Genomic DNA, 21,660 nt, shown 5'->3' with positions numbered 1-21,660 from the left:
ATTTAGATTATCTGAGGGAAAATCTTGGCAGAGAGACCTTATAGACATTGAACAGGATTCATCAGATTCAGCATCAGGAATCTGAACGAGTCTCATGGGGTAACAACAGTCACAGAAGACTTTTAAAACTAACTGTGAGGTATAGTAATTACCGTGGAGAATTTGACCTTGCTTAGTTTAGCATCTTATCGAGAGGCCACAGGCTGTTTGGAAGGGGAGTTGCTAATTGTTCCTTATATTCCATGGTAATAGTCACTGCCAGGATGGAGAGCGACCTCCTCCGCGGTGCTGCGATGTTGTATTTCTTTACCTGGATGGTGGTCACCTGTGTGTGTCCTTTGTAATTACTTATTAAATTGTACATGCTTGTACGCTTTTATTTTTTGTATATACGTTTTATCTCAAAACAAGTTTTTCATTTTTTCCAGGTTGATTTCTTATTCTCATTCAAGAGAGAAGGGAAACATCAGTCAGCTGTCTCCTACACACGTCCAGACTGGGGATTGAACCTGCAACCCAGGCATGTGCCTTGACAGGCAATAGTCTGTAACCTTTCAGTTTATGGGGCAATGCTCCAACCAACTGAGCCACACCAGCCAGGGCAAGTTTTTCATTTTTAAATAAAAGTATTACAAGATGCCTGGAGCTGGATTATTATTCTTCAGGATCTAAGTGAAGCCAAAGTAGAGGTAAGGAGCCCTCTGGTTCAACCGCAACTGGGGTTCTAGGTATGGCTGAGAGCTCTATCGCAGTGGCTCAGAGGTAAGAGCTCATGAGATGAAGCTAGTATTTATTGTTTTGATTCAAGAATAATCATACCAGCCTTCTGAGTCTTACGAATAACTTCACGAAGGGCTAAAATCACTCAGTGAGTGTTCATAGTGACCCATTCAAAGACACAAGAGCAGCAAGTATAAAAAATGTAGGATGGTTAACCTAAAAATGTAAACAGATATAGAATTTTGTTTCATTTTTTGACATCTTATATTACTCAGGAGCTTAATAAAATGGGCGTAGAATGAATGCACTTTAAAATAGTTTTCCAGCGAAGATTCCAAATGGGATTTTGTTCTGATTTTCCAGATTGGGAACCACTGCACAAGACACCATCATGACTTCCCTTAGAAAGCCAGGGTCCTTAATACTTTCTTTCTAGGCTCAAGTCAGGCCTGGTTTTCTTTCTGCCAAGCTTATCTTTGGTTGGAAAAGAATTGGTACCACCTGGCAGTGTTGAGGAGCAGTGTTTTCGTTTGCTACACCCAGAGCACTTGTGGGAGGGTGGGGTGATGGTGGGAAATAAATGTGTTAATTACATGCAAATCAGGATACATCAAAGTGTTTATAGTGGTTACCTTGGGATGGCAGGCACTTTATTTCCGTTGTATTTTTTTATTTTCAAATTTTCTACACTGAGTTTCTTATGTAGTAAAGCAATAAGTTTATGTTTAAAGGACTGATGAGAATAGACATCCTTTGCTCTTGCCAAACTGCACAAGCACTTGTTCGGCCCCTTGGCTGTCTGAGCAAATGACATGGCCCTGCCTGGCACCATGGACAGCAATCAGGGAAGGGTGAAAGGGCAAGAGGCCGGGGACAGGCCAGGGCTCCTGGTGTACATTCCACCCTAAGCTGACTGCTTCTGAAGGAATTCCTGGGAAAATGCAAAAAACATCTCTACTCCTTAGTCCTTTTAAACATTTATTTATTTACTGTACAAAATATTTACACTATCACTGCAACTGTCTGGCCCTTTTGCCTGGCCTGACAAATTTGCAGCAGGGCTTGGTCTCTGCTGAAGTTGTAGAAACATGCTGATATTCTCCTTGGTGTCACTTGGTGTTCACTTGGTGTCTGGTCTCCTTCAAAGACATTGAAATGCCAAGAGGTTAGCTGACCCCCGAAGTACCTGGGCCACAAGGGCATAAATAAAAGAACTAGCCAAAATAAGAAACGTGAATATAAAATTGCCCAAGAAGTGACAGACACTATTCCTTCTCTCCGACATACTGTACCTTCCGCCCACACAGGCGAGTACCAAGGCAGGACTGGGGGCGGGGGGAGAGGTAAAAGGCCAAAAAGAGCAGATGCACATTTGAACAGAGTTAGGAGAGTACAGTGGAATAGAAAACCACAACAGTACCAAAGGGGTTTGTTAAACCAAGACCCCGGGGCTAAGGACCACCACAGGACGCAGCTGCCGCAGCTGGGCGGCAGTGGTGCCCGGGATGCTTTGAAAAGTGCTAGGACAGGTCTAGCCAAGAAAATCAAATCCAGCTCCAGCCTCCATCTGTGGAGGGCTGCTGGAGGGGAGAATGTAGAATCAAGAGAGGAATATCTGCCAAAGACAGCGGAACCAGCCCACGCGCCCCCAGTTGGAAACTCCTCTCTGGGCCGGAGGGGCAGCATCGTGTTTCCCGGGGTAACGCTGAAGCCACCCATATACAGCCCCTGGGAAAGCACTGGGGCGAGCAGCAGCACCTTGTCCTGGTCCCTGAGGAGAGCAGTGACCGTGTGGCATGGAGGACCCTGTGGTGTAGAGGCCCTGATGCTGGATCCCGGACCCCAGGAATGAGTGAGGTCAGCACCCACACCAAGAAGGACAAATGACAACTGCCAGGGAGCACGGTCAAGCAGGAACAGTAGCAGCTCAGGAGGCCTGTTCCTCGCGATCCCTGGGAACAGGAGGGCTCAGACACGTTTCCAGGAGGCCAAGGCTTTGCCACAAGTCCTGCCTCCTCTCTGGACTCTTGTGTACTTGCTGGTTTTGGCGACAAAGATGGCTTGTAATATTCTCAGAGTTGAATGCCCCATTGGGAATGGTGGCTTGCAGCAAAGCCTTCTTAAAAAAAGAAATTTGGGGAAGTGGATGAGATTTTGAGTCTTGACATGGTTTTCATTCAAATCATGATGAAAAAGGATGCTGCCATCGTCCAAGAGACAGCAGCAGGTTCTCTTGAATCACCATGTACAGTGAACCTAATGTATCTTCCTCTCTCCTTAGTTCCCCTTGCTGGTAACTGAAGCAGTGAAGGGAAGCAACTGGGACAGCTAGGTGTTGACTGCCTGACGTATCTCCTCTATCTGTGTTCCTGGTGTCCTGTCCCAGGGACCTGTGATAAGCACTTAAACTGCTGGTCCCTTTTCCCTTTGCCTCAGTGCTGCCAGACAACACCAAGCAAAGAGAGAAGCAAGGACCACTGGGATGCTATTCTTATGCTCCCAGTCCATTGCTCCAAAATTGTCTTCAGTAGAAAGTTCTTAGGAGACTGCATAACTTGGAGGTAGGTGGCCAGGCCCAGCTACACCTCAGTGTGAAGAACGAACTCCAGGACCAGCACCAGTATAGTCTTCAAGCCAGCCATTTGCCTAGACGTGCCCCGAACCTTAAAGGAGAATCACACTCAGCAGTGGAGGCCACAGCCCAGCTATCTTTCACATGCTTAGGTCTGTTTTTCTCACTGGCTCAAACTCAAAAAAAAACTTAAGAGTTCTTCTTTAGGGATTAATGATCATTTCCAGAAATGCCTGCAGGGAAAGCTCCATTTCCAGTTCGGACACCACAAAAAACATCCTTTTGTGCTCTCAGTCCCCATTAGAGGTAGTCCAGTGCCACCACCTGTGCCTGCCATTGTGCAGAGGGACGAAACCAAAGACTGAGCATGTGGGCCACTTCCTTTCTGTGCTTCTCCTGGCTCCTGATGAGAAAAGGCAGGACCCTGCCCCCACAAAGGATGCACAGACCTCAGGTCAAGCAATGAGGGCCACGGCGGGGACCTCGAAGGAGCATAGCAGAGGAGGTGGAGCAAGGCGAGGACAGCAGCTTTCCCGTGAGAGCTGAGCCCTTTTTTGTACTCTCCTTCAGCTAATGAGGCAGCTCCTGCTACTGAGATCTAGGAACCAAGTGAAATTACAGCAGCGTGGTCCTCTTCTTGTGACTGAGCAAGCAGCTCAGGTTACATACCATGACAAAGTGGCCTGTTGGGGGATGGGTAGAGAGGGGGGCGAGGGAAGGACAAGGCTTGTAGGTGACCAAACACTCCAGACACTGGGCAGCATGCAGCAGCTTCTGACTGATGGTTATGTGTTGTGTTAGCATCAGTGGTTATGATGTCTGTTGCGTGCACCCAGATGCTCCAGAAAGCACAGGAGCTAAGAGGAATGCAGGAGGGCGGTCAGAGCATGCCAAAGCCCTCGCAGCCCTCGCTGATGGCCAGCTGCAGCATCCTGTGCACCTCTTCGTACGAGTCATACGTGGGGAGGCACAGCTGGTTAAAACTGGAAGGGCAAAGGGAGAAGTGATTAACTCAGAAACACTGGCAAAGGCTAGACACCCTTCCATGGCAGCACGCACCGGGCAGTCAGAGGCCTACCACGTGTGTGCAGTTGGGAGCGTGCTGTGGGTTGGCGCAGCAATAATCTGGAATGAGGGACAGAGGGCGGCGAAGCCTCCGGGTGGTAGCTGAGAAGAGCCTGTCGTGAACTGAAGAAGCCGAGCCAGCTCCTCCTGGGTCAAACTGGAAACCACGGTCCAAAACCACCTCATGACCTGGCAGGGAGAGCACAAGGCTGGCATCACACCAGTATGTAGCCCAGAGTGTGACCTGGGGGTGGGAGTGGGGAAGCAACAGGACTCCCCAAACTGGGCGTGTGCCCCGGTCACCGCTCTCTGAGAACACAGGCAGGAGTGGTTAGAACCAACAAGCTCTTCAGGACTTTGTACTGTCACATAGTCAGGAGGGTAGTGGCCAATTGTTTGGTTCTATTTCTTTGACTTTCCAATGCACTGCTCCTGTGGTAGCCAGCATGACAGCGAATAGAGACCCGGGCTCCCTTTTGCCTAAACCACCACCTGTCTTTCCCACACATATAATTTTTTCCCATTTGACACGTTTGCTTCTCTGACTTAACTTTTTTCTTCTGAAACTTTTTCTTTACAACATGACACAAATCTAACTAAAAAAATTTGGCCCACTTACCTTTTCTCTGAAATGCCATGAGCCACCAACGACTACTGCGTGAGCTTTGAAGTCAGACACACTGATGTCCCCAGTCCCACACATCAGCAGCTGGAGAAGACAGGTTAGTTACTAGGATGGTCAGAGGGACAAAGACCCAGCATAAGGTCAATTACTTATGTTAATATGCAAAAATGTGGAATAAAGAAAACACCAGGAAAAAGGTGAGGTCACAATGCCAGAATACTGCTTTAGGAAAATCAGTTCTAATAGGCCAATGGTTCCTTACGCAGTTTTAAAACTATACAGAGAGATGCCTGTGGCCTCACCCTAGACTTTCTGAATCAGAATCTCTAGGAGTATGCTACGTATGAACTCATGTGTTTTGAAAAAGTTCCCCAGGGGTTTCTGATGCACACACCTAATTAAGAACTGCTGCTGTGGATTATTTTGAATGGAAACGAAGGACAAAAAGGGAACTAAGTTTACTGAGTCTGCTCTGGATGTAACCTGGAAATACCAGGGAGAAGGGCCCTTTGATGAAGGCCCTCTGCCCCACTGATTAGTTTGTCAAATGGCCTTTCCTTTTCCCCAGGATCCATCCTTTTGTGAACTGAACTTTTACTACTTCCCTTCCCTCAGCCCTGCCTCTACTTAATCAGATAAAATAAAAAGCATGCAAACACCCCCCCCCCGCCCCGCCCCCCCCCTCCCCCCCGCTGCTGCCACCACCACTACCACCACCGAGAACATTAACAAGATCAGAGCCCTAAACATCTTGTTCATGTCCTAATCTGGTTCAGGATCCTCCATGTTACCTAGCAAACTGTACTACTTATCCCATAGCTAAAAAAGAGTAATACATCCATCAAGAGATAAGAAAAACTCAAATTAAGCCTCAAGAGCCTTGGCTCCTTCAAAAAGAACTTGTTAAGCTAATGAGTAACTAAGAGCAGTATGTGGAACAAATGTAAGAGACTGTGTCCTTCCTTCCTACTCACTTTTACAAACTGTTATAAATGCTTTCCTTCATGATAAACAAAACAAAATATACCAGTAGCTATTCCTCAGCCCCCAAAATAATAGCACAAGGTTTCTATCAGAAACTTTAAGAGGAGAGATGAAGAATTCATTTTGTTTAGATTTCATATCTAAAGGTACAAAATGTGACAAAAATTGCGCAAGACTTTGATTCTTACTCTCATTCAGTTATTTCTATAACTGAAGATAGTTCAGTTAATAAGAATAAAAATTGTACAAGACCCCCTAAAACTATTTTGTTTTCTCATTTCTAAAGAAGAATTTTCTCCCTACAGTTTGCAAAAACCTACTTCTCATAAGGGATATGGGAAGTTGAAATTAATATTTGCATTATATGAATCATCTGTGAGCAGCAGGTAAAAAAAAATGATTCTATTTTTTGCCCACACCTGATATGAACTTCAATTTTGCTACTTACAAAATGGCATTTACCATCTTGAGGCCTTTTTTTTATTGTTACAGGATCTGAAATAAGACTATATTAACTGTATAGTGTTGTGACCCCAAACTTTGAAATATGTCACATCCTTTGGTTTGTCTCCTTCACTGGAACATAGCTCCATGAGGGCAGGGACTTTGTCTTATTCATCACTATCTCCCCAGTGCTTCAAATGAACATGGCGTCTAGAAGGCACTCAATAAACAGTCCCTGAACAAATAAATTCTAGTATCCCCTTAAGTCATCTTTAAATGTCAAAGACTATATGATACCAACATTCTTTAGTACTCATTCAACCACTATCAATAATATTTGATAAGTGAATACTAATTATTACTCTTCAAAAATAACTATTTGCTGGTTTCCAATTTTTACATTCTAACTTTTTAAAAGCTGAAGAATACGTCAATACATGGGAAGAGTGGTAAAAATGAAACCAATTCTTGCATAAAGGGCTTTCCCATCACATCTCATAACAGAAGATACAAAAAGCTAGCTCCTGTGGGCGTGCTAACGCACTGAGTCAAGAATGGGGTCTGTGTTTGTAAGCACTTACCTCAAGCTCATTTTCATCAAAAATAGCTAAAAGGTTCTCAGGGACCAACTCATTCAGGCCTGAAACAAAGTAGCCCAAATTAAAACCATTCTCACAACATGAATACAGGTATTTTCATCTCAAATCTAAGAGGAGAGAGAAGCTCACCTTTTAGGAAATGTTCTACCTCCTCTTTCACTTGACTGGCCAGCCGATACTGGGCCAGCAAATTTAAATAGAAGATTTTATTTGTGTTGGTGACGGGGGTTTGAGCTCCACCCGTCATGAGTTCTACAACCTAAAATAAAAGGCAAAAGACAGACAGGGAAAGGCTGTGGATGACAGTTTATAAGATGGTATCTGCCTGGTCTGTCCCACAGACATGGCATTATTGAAGTCCGCCACAGTCGCAAGTTTCTGCTGTGCGTCCAGCTTCACAGCACACTTAGGTTATACAGTTTTTAAGCGCCAGGGTTCCTAACCATCACTGCTGCATTCTACTAGCTACTATCTCTGAAGTGGCTGAGTGAGCCTTCTCTGACCTGGTCAAATAGCAGTGATACAATAGGAAGATGTTATGGTTCCTTGTTAGCAATATTTTAATGTCTATATGATCCAAAATTAAACTATTACTGACCTCTTTTCTTACCCCTGAGCCAACTGAGAATAAATATAGCCACATAAGCAATGAAGAAATCTTTTTCCGTCTCAAATTCTAAAAAGGGGTCCCTTGCATTCTTCCCTTACTGTCCCACAATGGTCACAAAGGGTATGTGGTAATGAATACAAGGGTATCGATCAGTGGTCCCAGTATTTCAGTCATTGCTATTTTGCTTTTAATTTTATTGTGATTTTAGCTTCATAATTGTCATTTGATATTGTTTAACTTTACAATGTAAACAGCACCACATCTGCATCAGAAATACTTTTGGTCAACAGTTTTGTAATAAAAGGTTTAAAATTATACAGGTATAGTATTTAAATAAAAGTCATCTATGTCACCCCCATCACAGCTGGGGTAGGCACTGCCATCCCCTTCCAAAGCACCTTGTGCAGTGACACTTCATTATCACTAAGTTCTTTTTCTACCACAAAGTACTGTAGAGCAGGTGGGCTAGATGGGCTTACGTGTCTTTTGCTTCTCTCAAGTGGGCCAAGAGCTTAAGTGTGGGATGCGACGCCCTAAAGCTATGCTGCCCAATATGACTGCCGCTAGTCATAAGTGGTTATTTACATTTAAGTTAATGAAAATAAAATGAGAAATTCAGTTATTTGGTCGCACTAGCCACATTTTGGGTGCTCAAGACAGCACAGATAGAGAACATCTCCATTACTGCAGCAAGTTCTGTGAGACAGTGCCTCTCTGGAAGAGGGTGGGAGTCATGGGACCCACAGGCTCTGGTCCTCCTTCTTACCTTTTCCAATTGACCTGATTTGTTATATTTCTCTTCTGCAAAGACCAGCTCCATTTCACTCATGTCATTGTTAAGGATGAAACAAACTTTAGATTTGTAGAATTCTGGGTCATCTGTTTCAAAGTACTGAGGAGACAGAAAGACACAGAATAGAGCATGACTATTCTATCCAGAGATGAAATTTATAACTGCTTGGAACCACTCACCCCCTCAACAGTAAGAGTAACTAGCTCAGAGTGGTGAGACTCCAGTGTCAATGGCCAGGCACCTTAGCAGAAAAAACACGCCTCAGACGTTACCTTGTAATGCATACGTAGTCCTATGATTTGGGCCAAAAAAGAACGGGTGAAGCGAGCACGGACCAACTGCTTGTAGGCTCCTCCTAGAGAGGACTCATAGAGACACTTGCCCACGAGCCGCCCCGCAAACTCATATATCTTCAAGCGCAGATGAGCGGGGCGGTTAGGGTTGGGGTGCACCTGTCAGAGAAAGACATTAAAAGACTCTGGGCCATTTTTCTTCCAGCCTCGTTCTGGAAAGACCCTCCCTCCCACCTCCGTCCCACGGGAGCAAGAATTTCAATATTAGACCAAAGAGCCCATCCAAACGGCACCGGTCTTTGGTAGCCGCTACTGAGTAGTCCGGAGTGACTGGAGGATGCAGAGCAGTGACGGACTCACGTTAGGCTGAAGAGCCTTACGTTAGGTTCGTGGCTTCATCTGACTGGGTATGAAAGTTAATCAGTGGATGATGTGATGCTTTTTCCCTAAACCAGACCTTCTTTCAGCCGGAGTCTTATTTCTCTGCTCCTGACACCTCTGCCTAGTCAGAGGTCTAGTACAGAATCCAAGAGCTTCAGGTCTATTTTGAGAAAGTGGCTTAATTATTATTATTATAATTAGTAGAACAGCCATTGCATTATAATGCCTTTTTGGTCAAATAGTCATCTGTCTGCGTTTTCTCTTATTTTAAGAGATGAAATAATGAAGGCAAAGAGGAGGGAGGCAATCTGATTAGCTCATACTGTAGGTATCAAAATTAAGAACAAGACACAGGTTGTCACATTCCCAGGACACGTTCATAACCTCAAACCCCTGTTAGTCCATTCCATCATAACGTACTTTACATTGTCCACCCACCCACGGGGAAGTCACAGACTCACGAGTGCTTGGTTGTTGTCGCTGAATCGAGTGAAGAGCTGACTGGTGGTATCAAACAGTGCTTTGCAGATTAGCTCAAACCATTCCCGGCGAGGCCCTCCCCAGTCCAGAGCTGAAAAGTACAATAAAAAGAAAACGTGACTCTGACCTCCTACCTCTTATCTTGTTTGTTCACTGTCATTATTTTATATTCTCCACACTCCCTCCATTCCACTACCTTACTGTTTCCCCTTCCAACCCACCTAAAATGTGAACTTTTCAAAAATCCCACCCCTTTCTATAGGATTAAAGGTCACTAAGCTAATACCCCTTAGTGTGTAAACATGGGACATCAGAGATCCCAGGAAATGGACATTTCTCTTTGTTCTACAAGGGTGAAAAGTTTGCCCTCCTGGTTCCAACTTACAGAATTCTCTGTCTCCGTATGTCTGTGCTCTATGAGCTCTACCAAGTCATCTGGCCAGTAAATGCCACCCTTTTAATCTTGACTCATGACTTTTTTTCCTTGGAAAAAGAAGCTGGGGAGTGTTTAAGGGGTTTGGTTTTTTGTGGAGAGGGAGTAAGAAGGAGAATAGGAGTGAAGAAGAGAGTTTAAAAAGATGAATATGACGTTTCAAAGCTGACCTTCTTCATCCTGGAAAACCACTTCAAAGTTCTTGCTCCAATCTGAGATGGAAAAATTCCGAGTAGCTTTCAGAGACTAAAAAGCAGTGAAAGGAAGGAAAGTATCAGGACACTGGCTGGTATCTCTTGGGTGTTAACGACAAAAACACAAGAAAATGCTATCTATTGTCCACTAGTTCTTGGACGTGATCTGTTATTACTCATAAATAAGCTTTAATAACACCATTTTATATTTTAAATGCATGTAGCGCCAAAACAAATTTAAAGTTTTAAAAAAATAATCTAATTCATCTTTACACCATTGCCTTGTTGAAAACTTGAAGCTTGTTTTTCTTTTTATAACTTTCATTTTATTAATGAGAAAACACTTAAAGAACTAAAAATGGCTCAGGTTAGTAAGCTGTCAGCAAGAGAACCAAGGAGTCCTGGTTTTCAGTTAAGTACAGTCTATTTGCTAGACGTCTTTATCCAAAGACTAGGTTCAGACAGGGAGCCATACCACATGGAGAATGTGGCTGAGAAAAGGGGTTTCCAGTCACACCGACCAGAGCCAAACATCACAAACACATTTGGGACTGGGACCAAGCCTGCTCATTCTTGGGGAATGTAAGAACTATGCCAGTGTCTGTGCAGTGGAGACAGACACACATCAGGTGTTCCTTTTCCATCAGACCAGAATGACAACAAAAATCATTGCCTTTTAATCCAACAAGAGCTCTCTAGTCCAGGGATTCAATAACAAGAACTTTCTCCTGTGACGACTACTTACACCTGCCCTACATAGGAGTTCCATGACTTTATTCAGGAACTAGTTCAGTACAGATTCTAAAGCCAATGTGTCAACCTGTCTCTCTCCTCAATAACATACCTCCAATAAATCTGCCCCAAACTTAATATAATCAAACAGAAGAATAGCCTTTAATAGATACACGTAAAAAGGAGAGAAATCTGGGTTTCATGAAAAAGATCACCTACGTCTTGGCTGGCGTGGCTCAGTGGGTTGTGCGCCAGCCTGCAAACCAAAGGGCTGCCGGTTCGATTCCCAGTCAGGGCACATGCCTGGGTTGCAGGCCAGGTCCCCAGTAGGGGGCATGCAAGAGGCAACCACACATTGATATTTCTCTCCCTCTCTCCCCCCCTTCCCCTCTGTCTAAAAATAATTAAATAAAATCTTTAAAAAAAAAAGAAAAAAGAAAAAGATAACCTGGAGAACATAACCAAATACCAAAAGAAGTTTCTAGTTGGAAAACTCTGAAACTATTGACAAGGATGAAACTCCACTCACCGATTCCAACAAGGCATGTCTGCTGACCTTCAGGGTGACTTTGGAATGTGGTCTTTTCATATGTACCTGTCGAAGCTCTCGCTGGAAAAAGTTCACCTTGTCCTGAAAGGTCTCAGAGCCTCCTGAGGAGCAAGATTCATCATGATTGCAGCCTTATTCCAAGGCATCTGTGCAGGCCACCCCTGTGCCCTCGGGCACCCACAGAAGCTGGGGTCAGTGCCTTCCCCATCAAAGCCCCTGCCCAACTTTACCGATGTTCTTATGGAGGGAGCGGATGAAAGTGGCCGCGAGGATGTTCCTCTCCTTACAGCTGAGCTCCACAGGAGGCTGAATGCCATCATCCACCACCAGTGTAAGGAGCTTGTGGACGGGGTCAGGGCCAAGGTATGAAAACTAGCACAGGGGAGAGAAAGAGTTAATCTATAAAACCCTCAAATCCAGCAAGAACCAGCCACATCCCCACCCGCTGTGCCAATCACCGAAAAGCCTGTTTTCTCCAAATGAGTCCCGACCAGGAGCATATCTCCCTGCTTTTCACCTCAGTGCTCTACAATACAAAGTTTATTTTAAATCATTTGAGTCACAGAGACTACCTTTACTAAGAATCACAGGCAACACTACAGCCCTTCCAGCAAAGAATGTAAAAAGGGTAAAAGTAGTAAGGGTATATAAAATAGCAAATGAGAGGGCACCTACCTAAAGAGAGAGGGCAAACTGGATAGAGGAGAGTTATTTGTCTTTAGATTCTAAAAGCTCAGGAAAGTTACCAAAATTTTTTTCTAACATACTAGAATACTGACTCTAAAAGAGCTTCAGCACGCTGAACACCAAGCTGGGGGCAAAATTACCAACACCCTCTCCATTAACCTAGTCCTACTGGTAAAGATAACTGTTGAAATATCCTGACTTGCTTCTAAATTCCTCACTCTGTAAGCACGTGTCTTTCTAGGATATCCATATTCTTCACACCATTTCATGAGGAGATAACAACAAAAAGGCTGACCTATTCCAGAGCCGAAGTCTGCTTAGCATGAAGCAGATGTAAGATTCCACTTACTTTGGTTCCTGGGCACACTCGGAAGGTGTACAGGCGCCAAGGAATGATCTTCAGGTAGAACTCCTTCACGGAGAATTGCTGAAGGAGCGACATGCAGAAAATGAAGTGAAAGATAAATAAAAAGGCTCTATTAGGGTTTCGTCGCTCAAACACCCGAGTCCCCATCTACACTTCTCATGATAACCTTTTTCCTCTATCGACAAAAAGGCTAATTTAAGTCGGTACTGAAATCAAATCAATAACATCACCCCATCCAAATAGGCAAATTAAAACTGTGACTCTGAGAGTGCAGTTTCACACAGAGACGTTTCATGATCTTAACACTTGGTCTTACTGCCATTTGTAAACACGTGAGCTCAGGTTTTCACTTTATGAGTAGAGAACACTTCACCTAGAAACAATCAAAATCTACTTCTGCTCAGCTCAGTGCTGCTCAGAGAGACTTTCTCCAGGTCGAGGGACAGGGGACACCAGTGGCCCATACCCAGTTTGTCCCTGTTTGAATGGCACCAAGGATTTGCTGGGGAAGAGGGAGTGGGGGATAGAAGGGTAATGGGAGTGGGGTGAAGTCTCATACAAAGAAGTTCATAAAAATCTCTTCTATAAGAGGAAAGAAGGATCTCTTTATGCCATTTACAAAAAGGAAAAAACAATGCCATAATTTTTTAATCTAAAAAAACCCGTTATCTGAATGTGTAGTAGGTCCGTTTTCTTGATTTTTAAAAACTCTTCATTAAAGAAAATTTCACACACATACTGAAGAAAAGAGTACAATGAACCCATCACCAGCTTCAACAATTACCAATTCATAACCGAATTTGTTTCATCTGTACCCACCAGTCCCTCATTACCATTTCCCCAGGCCAAATTAAGGCTAGATTTTTAAATGATGAATGGCACATAGCGAAGTGTTCTGAAGAAGAATAGAATTGGAACTCAGTTTTCATTATGAGATTAAAGGGATGTAATGGGATTTTCAAGGGTCTATTTTTCTGCAGTTTAAACAAATAAGCAAAACACAAATATCAAGGAGAAAGTCCCGAGCACAAAGCGCCTCTTAGCTCAGGGGCCTTGGGAAGTTCACCTCCTTGTCTGCGCCAAAATTTCTTCTTCCGACTCCGTAGCCTGATGGTGACATCCATTTATTGTGGTTTCACAAATAACGGAATGAAAGACCAGATTGTTTTGAAACAGTACAAGGGGACAACAGTAATTTTTATACTATGAGAAATGTTTAATGGTTAAAGTTGCTTTTTTTAAAACTCTAGGAGCCATGTCTTGAAAAATCTTCCCAGAAGCACCCAAAGGGCAGAAGGCCACAGGTCCTCCAAAGCTCCAAGGCAACCCTGAATCTCTAGGCAGAGACTCCATCTAGTCCAAACCAAATGTTTGCAGCAGGAGAGGTAGCACAATCTGCTGCTCAACTGTAAGTAGCCTGCCTTAGTATCCTAGAAACCCTACAAGTCAACCACCTTGGCCCTGGTTCTCAGTCTACTTTGTGGTTTGTTACCAAATACCAATTACATGCAGGCTCCAGCAGGGGGATTTTGAGGCAAGAATGGGAGTTCTAACCTTTGGTGATACATAGCAGTACACCTTCTTCGGTTTCTTCACCTTCTCAGGGGTATGACATTCAGAAGGTGAATCTTCATCTTCCTCCTCAACAGCCGTGGAAGGCCGGCGCTGGGAAGAGCTCATGTGCATGGGTGGCAGGTGCCACGGTGTGCTGGTACAGTTGGTAGAATTATAAAGATAAGCCTCGAAGTAAATGCTCACTCCTGAGGTGGACACATTGCGTTCAACAATATTCTTCTCATTCTCTGAAACAGAATAAGGAATAAAGTTTAGAGTAGGAGTCGGAGAAGAAGAAAAAAATTACCTACCTCTAGACCTTCGGTCCACAGGTCTCTAAGCTAAGTTTGACTCCAAGAGCAAGTGTTTCTGAGGTTAGTCAGAAGAGTGCAGGCATGCAAAGAACAAATCACAGCTTTTCTTCCAACTCACCGCTTAAGACAATAATGTCAAATTCACCGTTATTGATTGGCTGATTTTGATATGAAATGCAGGCATGGAAGCAGCCACGAGAATGCAGGGTGAGTCGCAAGAACACCTGGCAGGTTTGCGTGTTGGATGTCACTGATTTCTCAAATGAGACACCAGTATGCTCTTCCTCTTGGGGACCGAGCTATAGGAGGAAAATAAAGAATCACTAAACATATATAATTCTCTCTATTTGCACATTAACTTACTCTTCACAAAGAACTTTTGCACCTATGAGCTAACCTAAGTCCCATCATTACTAATGAGGTAGGTATCACCCGATGAAGAGAGGACAGCATGGACGTCAGGGGGAAGGAGAGAGATGGAAGTGAATTAGAAGAGGTGTGATGACAGAGAAAGGAGGCAGGCTGCTCACCTCATAAATGGACAAGCTGTAATTGTGCTCGTCTCTCAAGGACATAGAATTGTTGGTTGGGTTGTCATACTCATCTCGGGGCACTATTTGAAGAGTGTGTGGCTCCCCGCAGGTCAACACAAGAGTAGAAAAATGGCACACAATTTTGGTCTTGGAAGGAACCACCATTCCTGGAATAAGACAGTGGAATATGACATCTAGAGAGGTGCTTTTCAGTGCACAGGGACCTCTCAGTCAGGGAATCCTACAGGCCAGGTCCCTGCCCAATTCCTAGGGACAAACAACACCATTAAGAGGCAGAGAAAAAGAAGGAAAACAAAGAGATTAATTCAGATAAACTCTGGGGACTCATTTTTACAAATTCCTAACCACTGCAAGCACTGAAAATGAGAAAAGAACTTGGAGAAAACAGAACTGAGAGTTACAGACACAATGCCTAGAGTCTCACTCAAAATCTATGTGTCAGATGGGCCTTAAGACTAAGTGCTGAGCAATCTCAAAACAAACAAACGAGCCCCTAAACACTTAGATACAAATCTAACAAAACATATACAAGACTTGTATATTGAAAACAGTAAGATACTGATGAGAGAAATAAAAAAGGTCTAAAAAAATGGGGAGATGGTTCATGTTTATGAATTGGAACACTTAACATAGTAAAGATGTCATCTCTCCCCAAATGATATAAAGGTTTAACACAATTCTTATCAAAATCTCAGCAAGACTTTTTGTAGCTTTAGACAATATTATTCTAAAATGTATATAGAAAGGCGAAGGACCAAGAATAGCTAAAATAATTCTGGAACAGAAGAGTAAAGTGGCAAGAGCCAGTTCATCCAATTTCAAGACTAATTATATAGCTATAGTACCAAGACTGCAGTGCTGGTGGAGGGATAGACACATGGATCAATGGAACAGAACAGAGAATGCAGAAACAGTCCCCATAAACATGCCCAACTCATCCTTGACAAAGGTGTATAAGCAATGTAACAGAACAAAGACAGCCTTTCAACACAACAAATGGTGCTGGAGCAACTGAACAGCTATATGCAATAAAATAAAACTTAAAAAAAAACCTTGACCCAAGTCTTATATAGAATAAACTAAAAAGAGATCATAACCTTAATTAAGAAATATAAAACTATGTAACTTTTAGAAAAAAATAAGAGAAAATCTTCAGGATCTAGGACTAGTTAAAGAGCTCTCAGACACTGAAAGCATGATCTGTAAAAGGAAATATTGATAAAACTGACTTCATCAAAATGAAAAACTTCTGCATTGTAAAAGACCCTGTTGTGGGGATAAAAAGAAAAGCTAAAGATTAAGAGAAAATACTTGCAAACCACATTATCTAACAAAGGATTAGTATGTAGAAGATATAAAGAACTCCCAAAACTCAACAGTAAAAAAAATCAAAAAATTTAATTAGAAAATGGGCAAAGACACAGCACATGAAAAGATGTTCAACATCACTGACCATTAGGGAAGTGCAAATTAAAACCACTACCCTTAGCAGAATGGCTAAAATGAAAACTAGTGACAATATCACATGTTGCTGAGCATGTGAAGACACTGGATTATTCATCCATTGCTGATAGGAATGTAAAATGCTACAGACACTCTGAAGAGAGCTTAGCCGTTTCTTAAAAATACTAAACATTCAACTATCATATGATGCAGCAATTGCATTCCTAGGCATTGATATCAAAGAAATGAAAACTTATAATCACATAAAAACTTGTACATGAATGTTCATAGGTTTATTCATAAGAGCCAAAACCTGGAGAAGACCTAAATGTCCTTCAACTAGAGAATGGTTAAACAAGCTATTGTACATTCACAACATGGAATAAAAGGGAACCAACTATCGATATACTCAACAACCTGAATGAATCTCCAGGGAATTCTGCCGAGTAAAAAAACTTATGTAACAAAAAGGTTATATACTGTATGATTCCATTTATATAACATTCTTGAAATGACAACATTTATAAAAATGAAGAACAGATTAGTGACTGCCAGGGGTTAAGAAATAGGTGGGTGGGAGAGGAGAAATGGGTGTGGCTATGTAAAGGCAACATGAAGGATCCTTGTGATGATGGAAATGTTCCATCTCTTGACTGTATTAATGTTAATAACCTGGCGGTGATATTGTACTATATTTGTAAGATGATATAATTGAGGAAAACTGGGTCAAGGGTACACCAGACCTCTCTGTAGTATTTCTTACAACTGCATAAGAATCTATAATTATCTCAAAATAAAGAGTTTAATTTTAATTTAAAAAAATAAAAAAGAAGAAAATTTTACCCTTTGCAACAGCATGGATGGACCTGGAGAACATTATGCTAAGTGAAATAAGCCAGTCAGAGAAAGACAAGTAGCATATGATTTCACTCATACGTGGAATCTCATGAACAAACTGAACTAACAAGCAAAACAGAGACAGACTCATAAATAGAGAGTGGACGACAGCTAAGCGGGGGCAGGGGAGCGGCAGGTAGGGGGTGGAGGGATGGAGCAAAAAAGAAAAAGGACTCATGGACAACAGTGTGGTGACTGCGGCGGGGAAGAAGGGTGTAAAGGGGATAAATGGTACCAGAAAAAATACAGTAATAAACATAATCACCTCTAATAAAATAAATGAAAGGGCTGGTACACAGTATAAGGACATGAACTGCTCTTCACTAGGGACAAGCAGTCGGGGCAATGATAACCGTGTAGAAAGGAGTCTACGAGTGAGGCACCGAAACAAAGGATGAGACACATGGACAGGGAGCCGGCCCGGGAGCCACCTTGTTCAGAGCCTTCCTCTGTTCTAAGAGAAAGAACACTGAGGACTAATCAAGCAAAGATACACAAGTCTCCTTAAGACACCTCTCGTGGTTTGACCCCAAAGGTTCCCAAGTTCCTACCGTTTCTACAGACACCAAAATGACACCCTCAGCAGGTGCCAAGGCAGGAAACAAGGGCAGACAAAACCCCAACGTGCTCAACAGATACACTTCAGAAGCAGGAGCCAAGGGTCATGCTTTTAGGCTTCAAAGTCACTGAGCATTTGCTATCTGGCATAAGGACACTAAGGGGAAGACAGTAGAGATAGAGGCCTCAATTCTTAGACACCAGAAGCTTGAGCAGATGCTCTTCAGAGAGAAGTAAAACGCACACTGGCAGCAAGGGTGGGATTAGGGTCAAGGTGGTTTTACTTGAAAAAGTTTAAAAAATCAGAAAAATCTCCCTTTTGCTATTCTGACATACTTAATCCTTAAGAATTTAACAGGCTGATGACCCAGCAATTCTACTCTTAAAGACATGAAAATGTGTGTCCACACAAAAACATACAAATGTTCACAGTGGAATTAAGCAGAGTAGCCAAAAGCAAAGACCTCCAAATTGTCTGTCAACTGAAGAATAGATAAACTGTGGCATATCCACACAATGGAATATTATTTGGAAATAAAGAAATTAAGTACTGATTCATGCTACAGCATGGATGAACCTCAGAAATATTTGCTAAGGGAAATACGCCAGTCACAAAAGTCCACATATGTTATGATTACACTGATAAGAAATGTAAACAGTAGAGCAGTAGCCACAGTAAGCAAATCCAGAGGCAGTAGATTCCTGGTGGCCTGGGGCTGAGGGGTCTGGGGAAAAGGGGAAGTGACTGCTAACAGGTACAGGACCGCGGGGTGATGAAAATGCTCTAAAATTGATGCGGTGACGGTTATACAACTCTATGAATTTAAAAACCATTAATCGTATATTTTATTTCAGATTTTATTTATTTGCTTTTAGAGAGAGGGGAAAGGAGAGAGAAAGAGAGGGAGAGAAACACTGATGTGTGAGAGAAACATCAATCTGTTGCCTCTTGCACACCCCCAACTGGCGACCCTTCAGTTAGCAGGCCAGCGCTCAGTCCACTGAGCCACACCAGCCAGGGCGGAAAAAGACCCATAATTGTATATTTTAAATGGAGAAATGTATGGCATGTGAATGAAATCTCGATAAAGTTGCTATTTTTAAAAAGGTGTTATTACAAAGATAAAGGAAAAAAAGGAGGGAGGGGTAGAAAGAAGAAAAAGAAAAAAGAACATACCAGGCTGAAAAATCTTGTAGTAGGGACTATAGGCCACATTTAATCCACCAAGTTTCACGGAGATTTCATAACGCCCAGCCTTGCGTACAGTGAAGGCCACCTTGACCACGTTGGAACTGGGCTCCTGGAGGACTTCCTGGGTCACTGGAATTTCCACTGCTAGCTCCACATGAGAGATGTGAACTCTTAGTCCCACAGGCCGATGTGCAGGGAAAGGCTGGCCGTTCTTATAGAATAACTGCAGTGGGAAGAGGAGAAGCACCCATGAGTGAAGAGGGGGGGCACATCATCAGCCATCTAACTCAGAAGAGTGTGAGGAGAAAGGAGGAAGCTGGTAAAACCCAGTACCCACCCCCTCCTACAGGCCTGCAGACACAGGGAGAAACGAATTCTCTCAACAATTCAAAGAAAACCATTAAATCATGAACAAATTCTTACCCTATTTTCGAGGACAGGGGTAAGATATACCATTAAATCAATTTCAACTTGGCTTTTCTGAACCACAAATGCTGCCTCCTCTTTTTGTTATGTTATCACTACTAATCCAAATATAAAGGTAAGTCCGTGGGCACTGCTGGCAGCAGTGAACTAAAGCCCCAGACAAGGCTTGGGGCGTTCAGGTTATCAAGCCAAGCATAATGCTGTAGTAAAATCATCACAGGGGGGCGGCAAACTTTTTCTAGGGCCAGGGAGTAAGTATTTTTGGCTTTATGGATATACACCGCAATTCAATTGTGGTTAACTGCTCAAGCATGAAAGCAGCCATAGGCAATACAGGAGGATGATGATGCGTGTGCCTGTGTTCCAACAGAACTGTATGTACGGAAATAGGAGACTGATTTAGCGCTTGGGCCCAAGTTTGCCGACCTCTACATCCATAACACTATCCACTCTTGAAAAATGTTTTTCTTATTTTGAAGAAATCACATTAAGCTTTACACTTCTTCAAAGCTAAGCACCCATTAAACCAAAATGACAGAGAAATTCGTGACTCTTCAGATATTAACAATTCCCAAGTTACTGGGAGAGACTGAAAAACAAAGAAAAATTTTAACATTCCAGGCTAGCGCCACCAACAGACTGGACTGGGCTCTGGAAAGCAAGTCGCTCGGAAACCCCAATGTGTATGGAGACAGAAACATTCCCTTACATGCACTCGGAAGGCCATGCTGTGGCCCACCTCATAGGGGTCCTTCCAATCCCAGGAGACTTTGCAAGACCGGGGATCCAGGTAATTTCCCCGCACGTAGTCATAAATAGTCCGGTCCCCTCGGCGCTCACGGTCCTCATTCTGGAGGAAGCTGACTACACGTGCGGCTAGCTCAAAGAGGAACTTAATTGTGAAGAAGAATGCAACCACAGACACTGTGATTCCACCTGTGTGAAAGAAAGAACACACAGATACCTGCCAGTTACACATTATAGCTTCTCATTATGGAACGGGCTAGTCATTTCTCAAAAATTAAAGGAAGTCAGGAAGATATAGTAAAACTTCCAAAGAAACACTGCACTGGGTGTACCTCTGTGGGTAAAGAGAGGAGTTTATATACCAGAACTCAGATACATCTGTCCTCGGGCCAAATCCCATCCAGTGCCTATCTTTTAAAATAGCTTTATTGGAAAGAAGCTCCAACCATTCATTTACATATCGTCTAGGGCCACTTTTGCCCTAAACTAACAAGAGTTTGGTAGTTGCAGCAGACACTGTATAGGCTGGGAAGCTGAAAATATTTACTCTTAAGCCCTTTATTAAAAAAAATTTGTCAACACTTGGTCTATACCACAAACCACATATCATGCCTGCCCCCCACCTTCCTGCAGGTGCTGGGCTCTCTCAGAATAAAGAGAATGTGCATTTTATTCCTGCCATTTGGCAGCTTCCCCTTCCCTTGTCCACTTGGCAAAAGCTCTCCCCAACCCCCACTAGAGCTTGGGGTTCCCTCTTCTGGGCTCCCTCAACTCCTGTATATTCATCTATTATAACTTTTCTTCCCCTTGACCAGCTATCTCATTGTTCATGGTATGAACTTCTTGGCAGATTTCTGCCTTATCCAACTTCAACTCGGCAGGAAACAGTGTCTGGCACTGACTATAATTACTCAATAAATATTTCCCAAATGAATGAATTCCACTGCCAACTCTGTGAAGGTACTTTCCGGCACAACTGGGATTATGTCCAAGTCTATTTTCAAGGGTAAAGAGGATAGACAGGGAGGCAAAAAGGATGTAAGCATCCCCAAGAAAGATAATAGAGCTCTTTCCATAACATACCAATAACGTAAAACATCAGGTCCCTTCAATGCCAACAGATAGCCAAGGATCACAGCTGCAACTGCAAAAGAAAACGTGTTTAGTTTATTCTCCAACTCTTTCTTACAGCCATTGCAGCTTGACAGGTGCCCTATGACATATTTCAGACAAACAGAGCCTGCATCATTCCCCCTAAAGACTTCTAATCTACCGACCACCCTAGGAATACCACAAAGAGCCACTTGCTTTATTGCTAATTACAAAATGTAATAACATGGCTTTCATCTTCTTAGAGCCACAGCCCCAAGATAGTTTCCCTCCCCAATGCAAATTGGTGCTAATTAGCACAAGCAAAGAGGAGAATGGAGTCACTTTCCCCCTTTA

At 43.0% G+C, this 21,660-nt stretch overlaps 1 protein-coding gene across 2 annotated transcripts in view; it reads right to left on the bottom strand.

Moving 5' to 3' along the window:
- Window positions 1-1,720: 1,720 nt before the first annotated feature.
- Window positions 1,721-21,660, bottom strand: part of AREL1 (apoptosis resistant E3 ubiquitin protein ligase 1) — a 37,858-nt gene continuing 17,918 nt past the window's right edge. Inside the window, exons 3-20 of one of the 2 annotated variants that reach the window (XM_054567270.1) lie at window positions 21,298-21,358; window positions 20,207-20,403; window positions 19,027-19,264; window positions 14,928-15,097; window positions 14,516-14,696; window positions 14,084-14,331; window positions 12,512-12,589; window positions 11,706-11,847; window positions 11,455-11,576; window positions 10,170-10,245; window positions 9,548-9,657; window positions 8,685-8,864; window positions 8,386-8,511; window positions 7,139-7,268; window positions 6,992-7,050; window positions 4,977-5,066; window positions 4,371-4,546; window positions 1,721-4,275 (exon numbers count right to left, since the gene is read on the bottom strand). In XM_054567270.1, the coding sequence (XP_054423245.1) occupies window positions 4,173-4,275; window positions 4,371-4,546; window positions 4,977-5,066; window positions 6,992-7,050; window positions 7,139-7,268; window positions 8,386-8,511; window positions 8,685-8,864; window positions 9,548-9,657; window positions 10,170-10,245; window positions 11,455-11,576; window positions 11,706-11,847; window positions 12,512-12,589; window positions 14,084-14,331; window positions 14,516-14,696; window positions 14,928-15,097; window positions 19,027-19,264; window positions 20,207-20,403; window positions 21,298-21,313 (2,442 nt within the window). In that variant the 5' untranslated portion in view covers window positions 21,314-21,358 and the 3' untranslated portion in view covers window positions 1,721-4,172. Of the gene's footprint in view, window positions 4,276-4,370; window positions 4,547-4,976; window positions 5,067-6,991; window positions 7,051-7,138; window positions 7,269-8,385; window positions 8,512-8,684; window positions 8,865-9,547; window positions 9,658-10,169; window positions 10,246-11,454; window positions 11,577-11,705; window positions 11,848-12,511; window positions 12,590-14,083; window positions 14,332-14,515; window positions 14,697-14,927; window positions 15,098-19,026; window positions 19,265-20,176; window positions 20,404-21,297; window positions 21,359-21,660 lie in introns of both variants that reach the window. The other variant, XM_054567269.1, reaches the window with a different exon arrangement.

The sequence above is a fragment of the Pteronotus mesoamericanus genome, unplaced genomic scaffold (genome assembly GCF_021234165.1).
Source record: "Pteronotus mesoamericanus isolate MK-2021 breed Mesoamerican mustached bat unplaced genomic scaffold, CSHL_Meso_final contig_182, whole genome shotgun sequence".
Taxonomy (NCBI): domain Eukaryota; kingdom Metazoa; phylum Chordata; class Mammalia; order Chiroptera; family Mormoopidae; genus Pteronotus; species Pteronotus mesoamericanus.
Note: the sequence above shows the minus strand (reverse complement) of the source record. Positions and strands in the feature narration are given on the sequence as shown.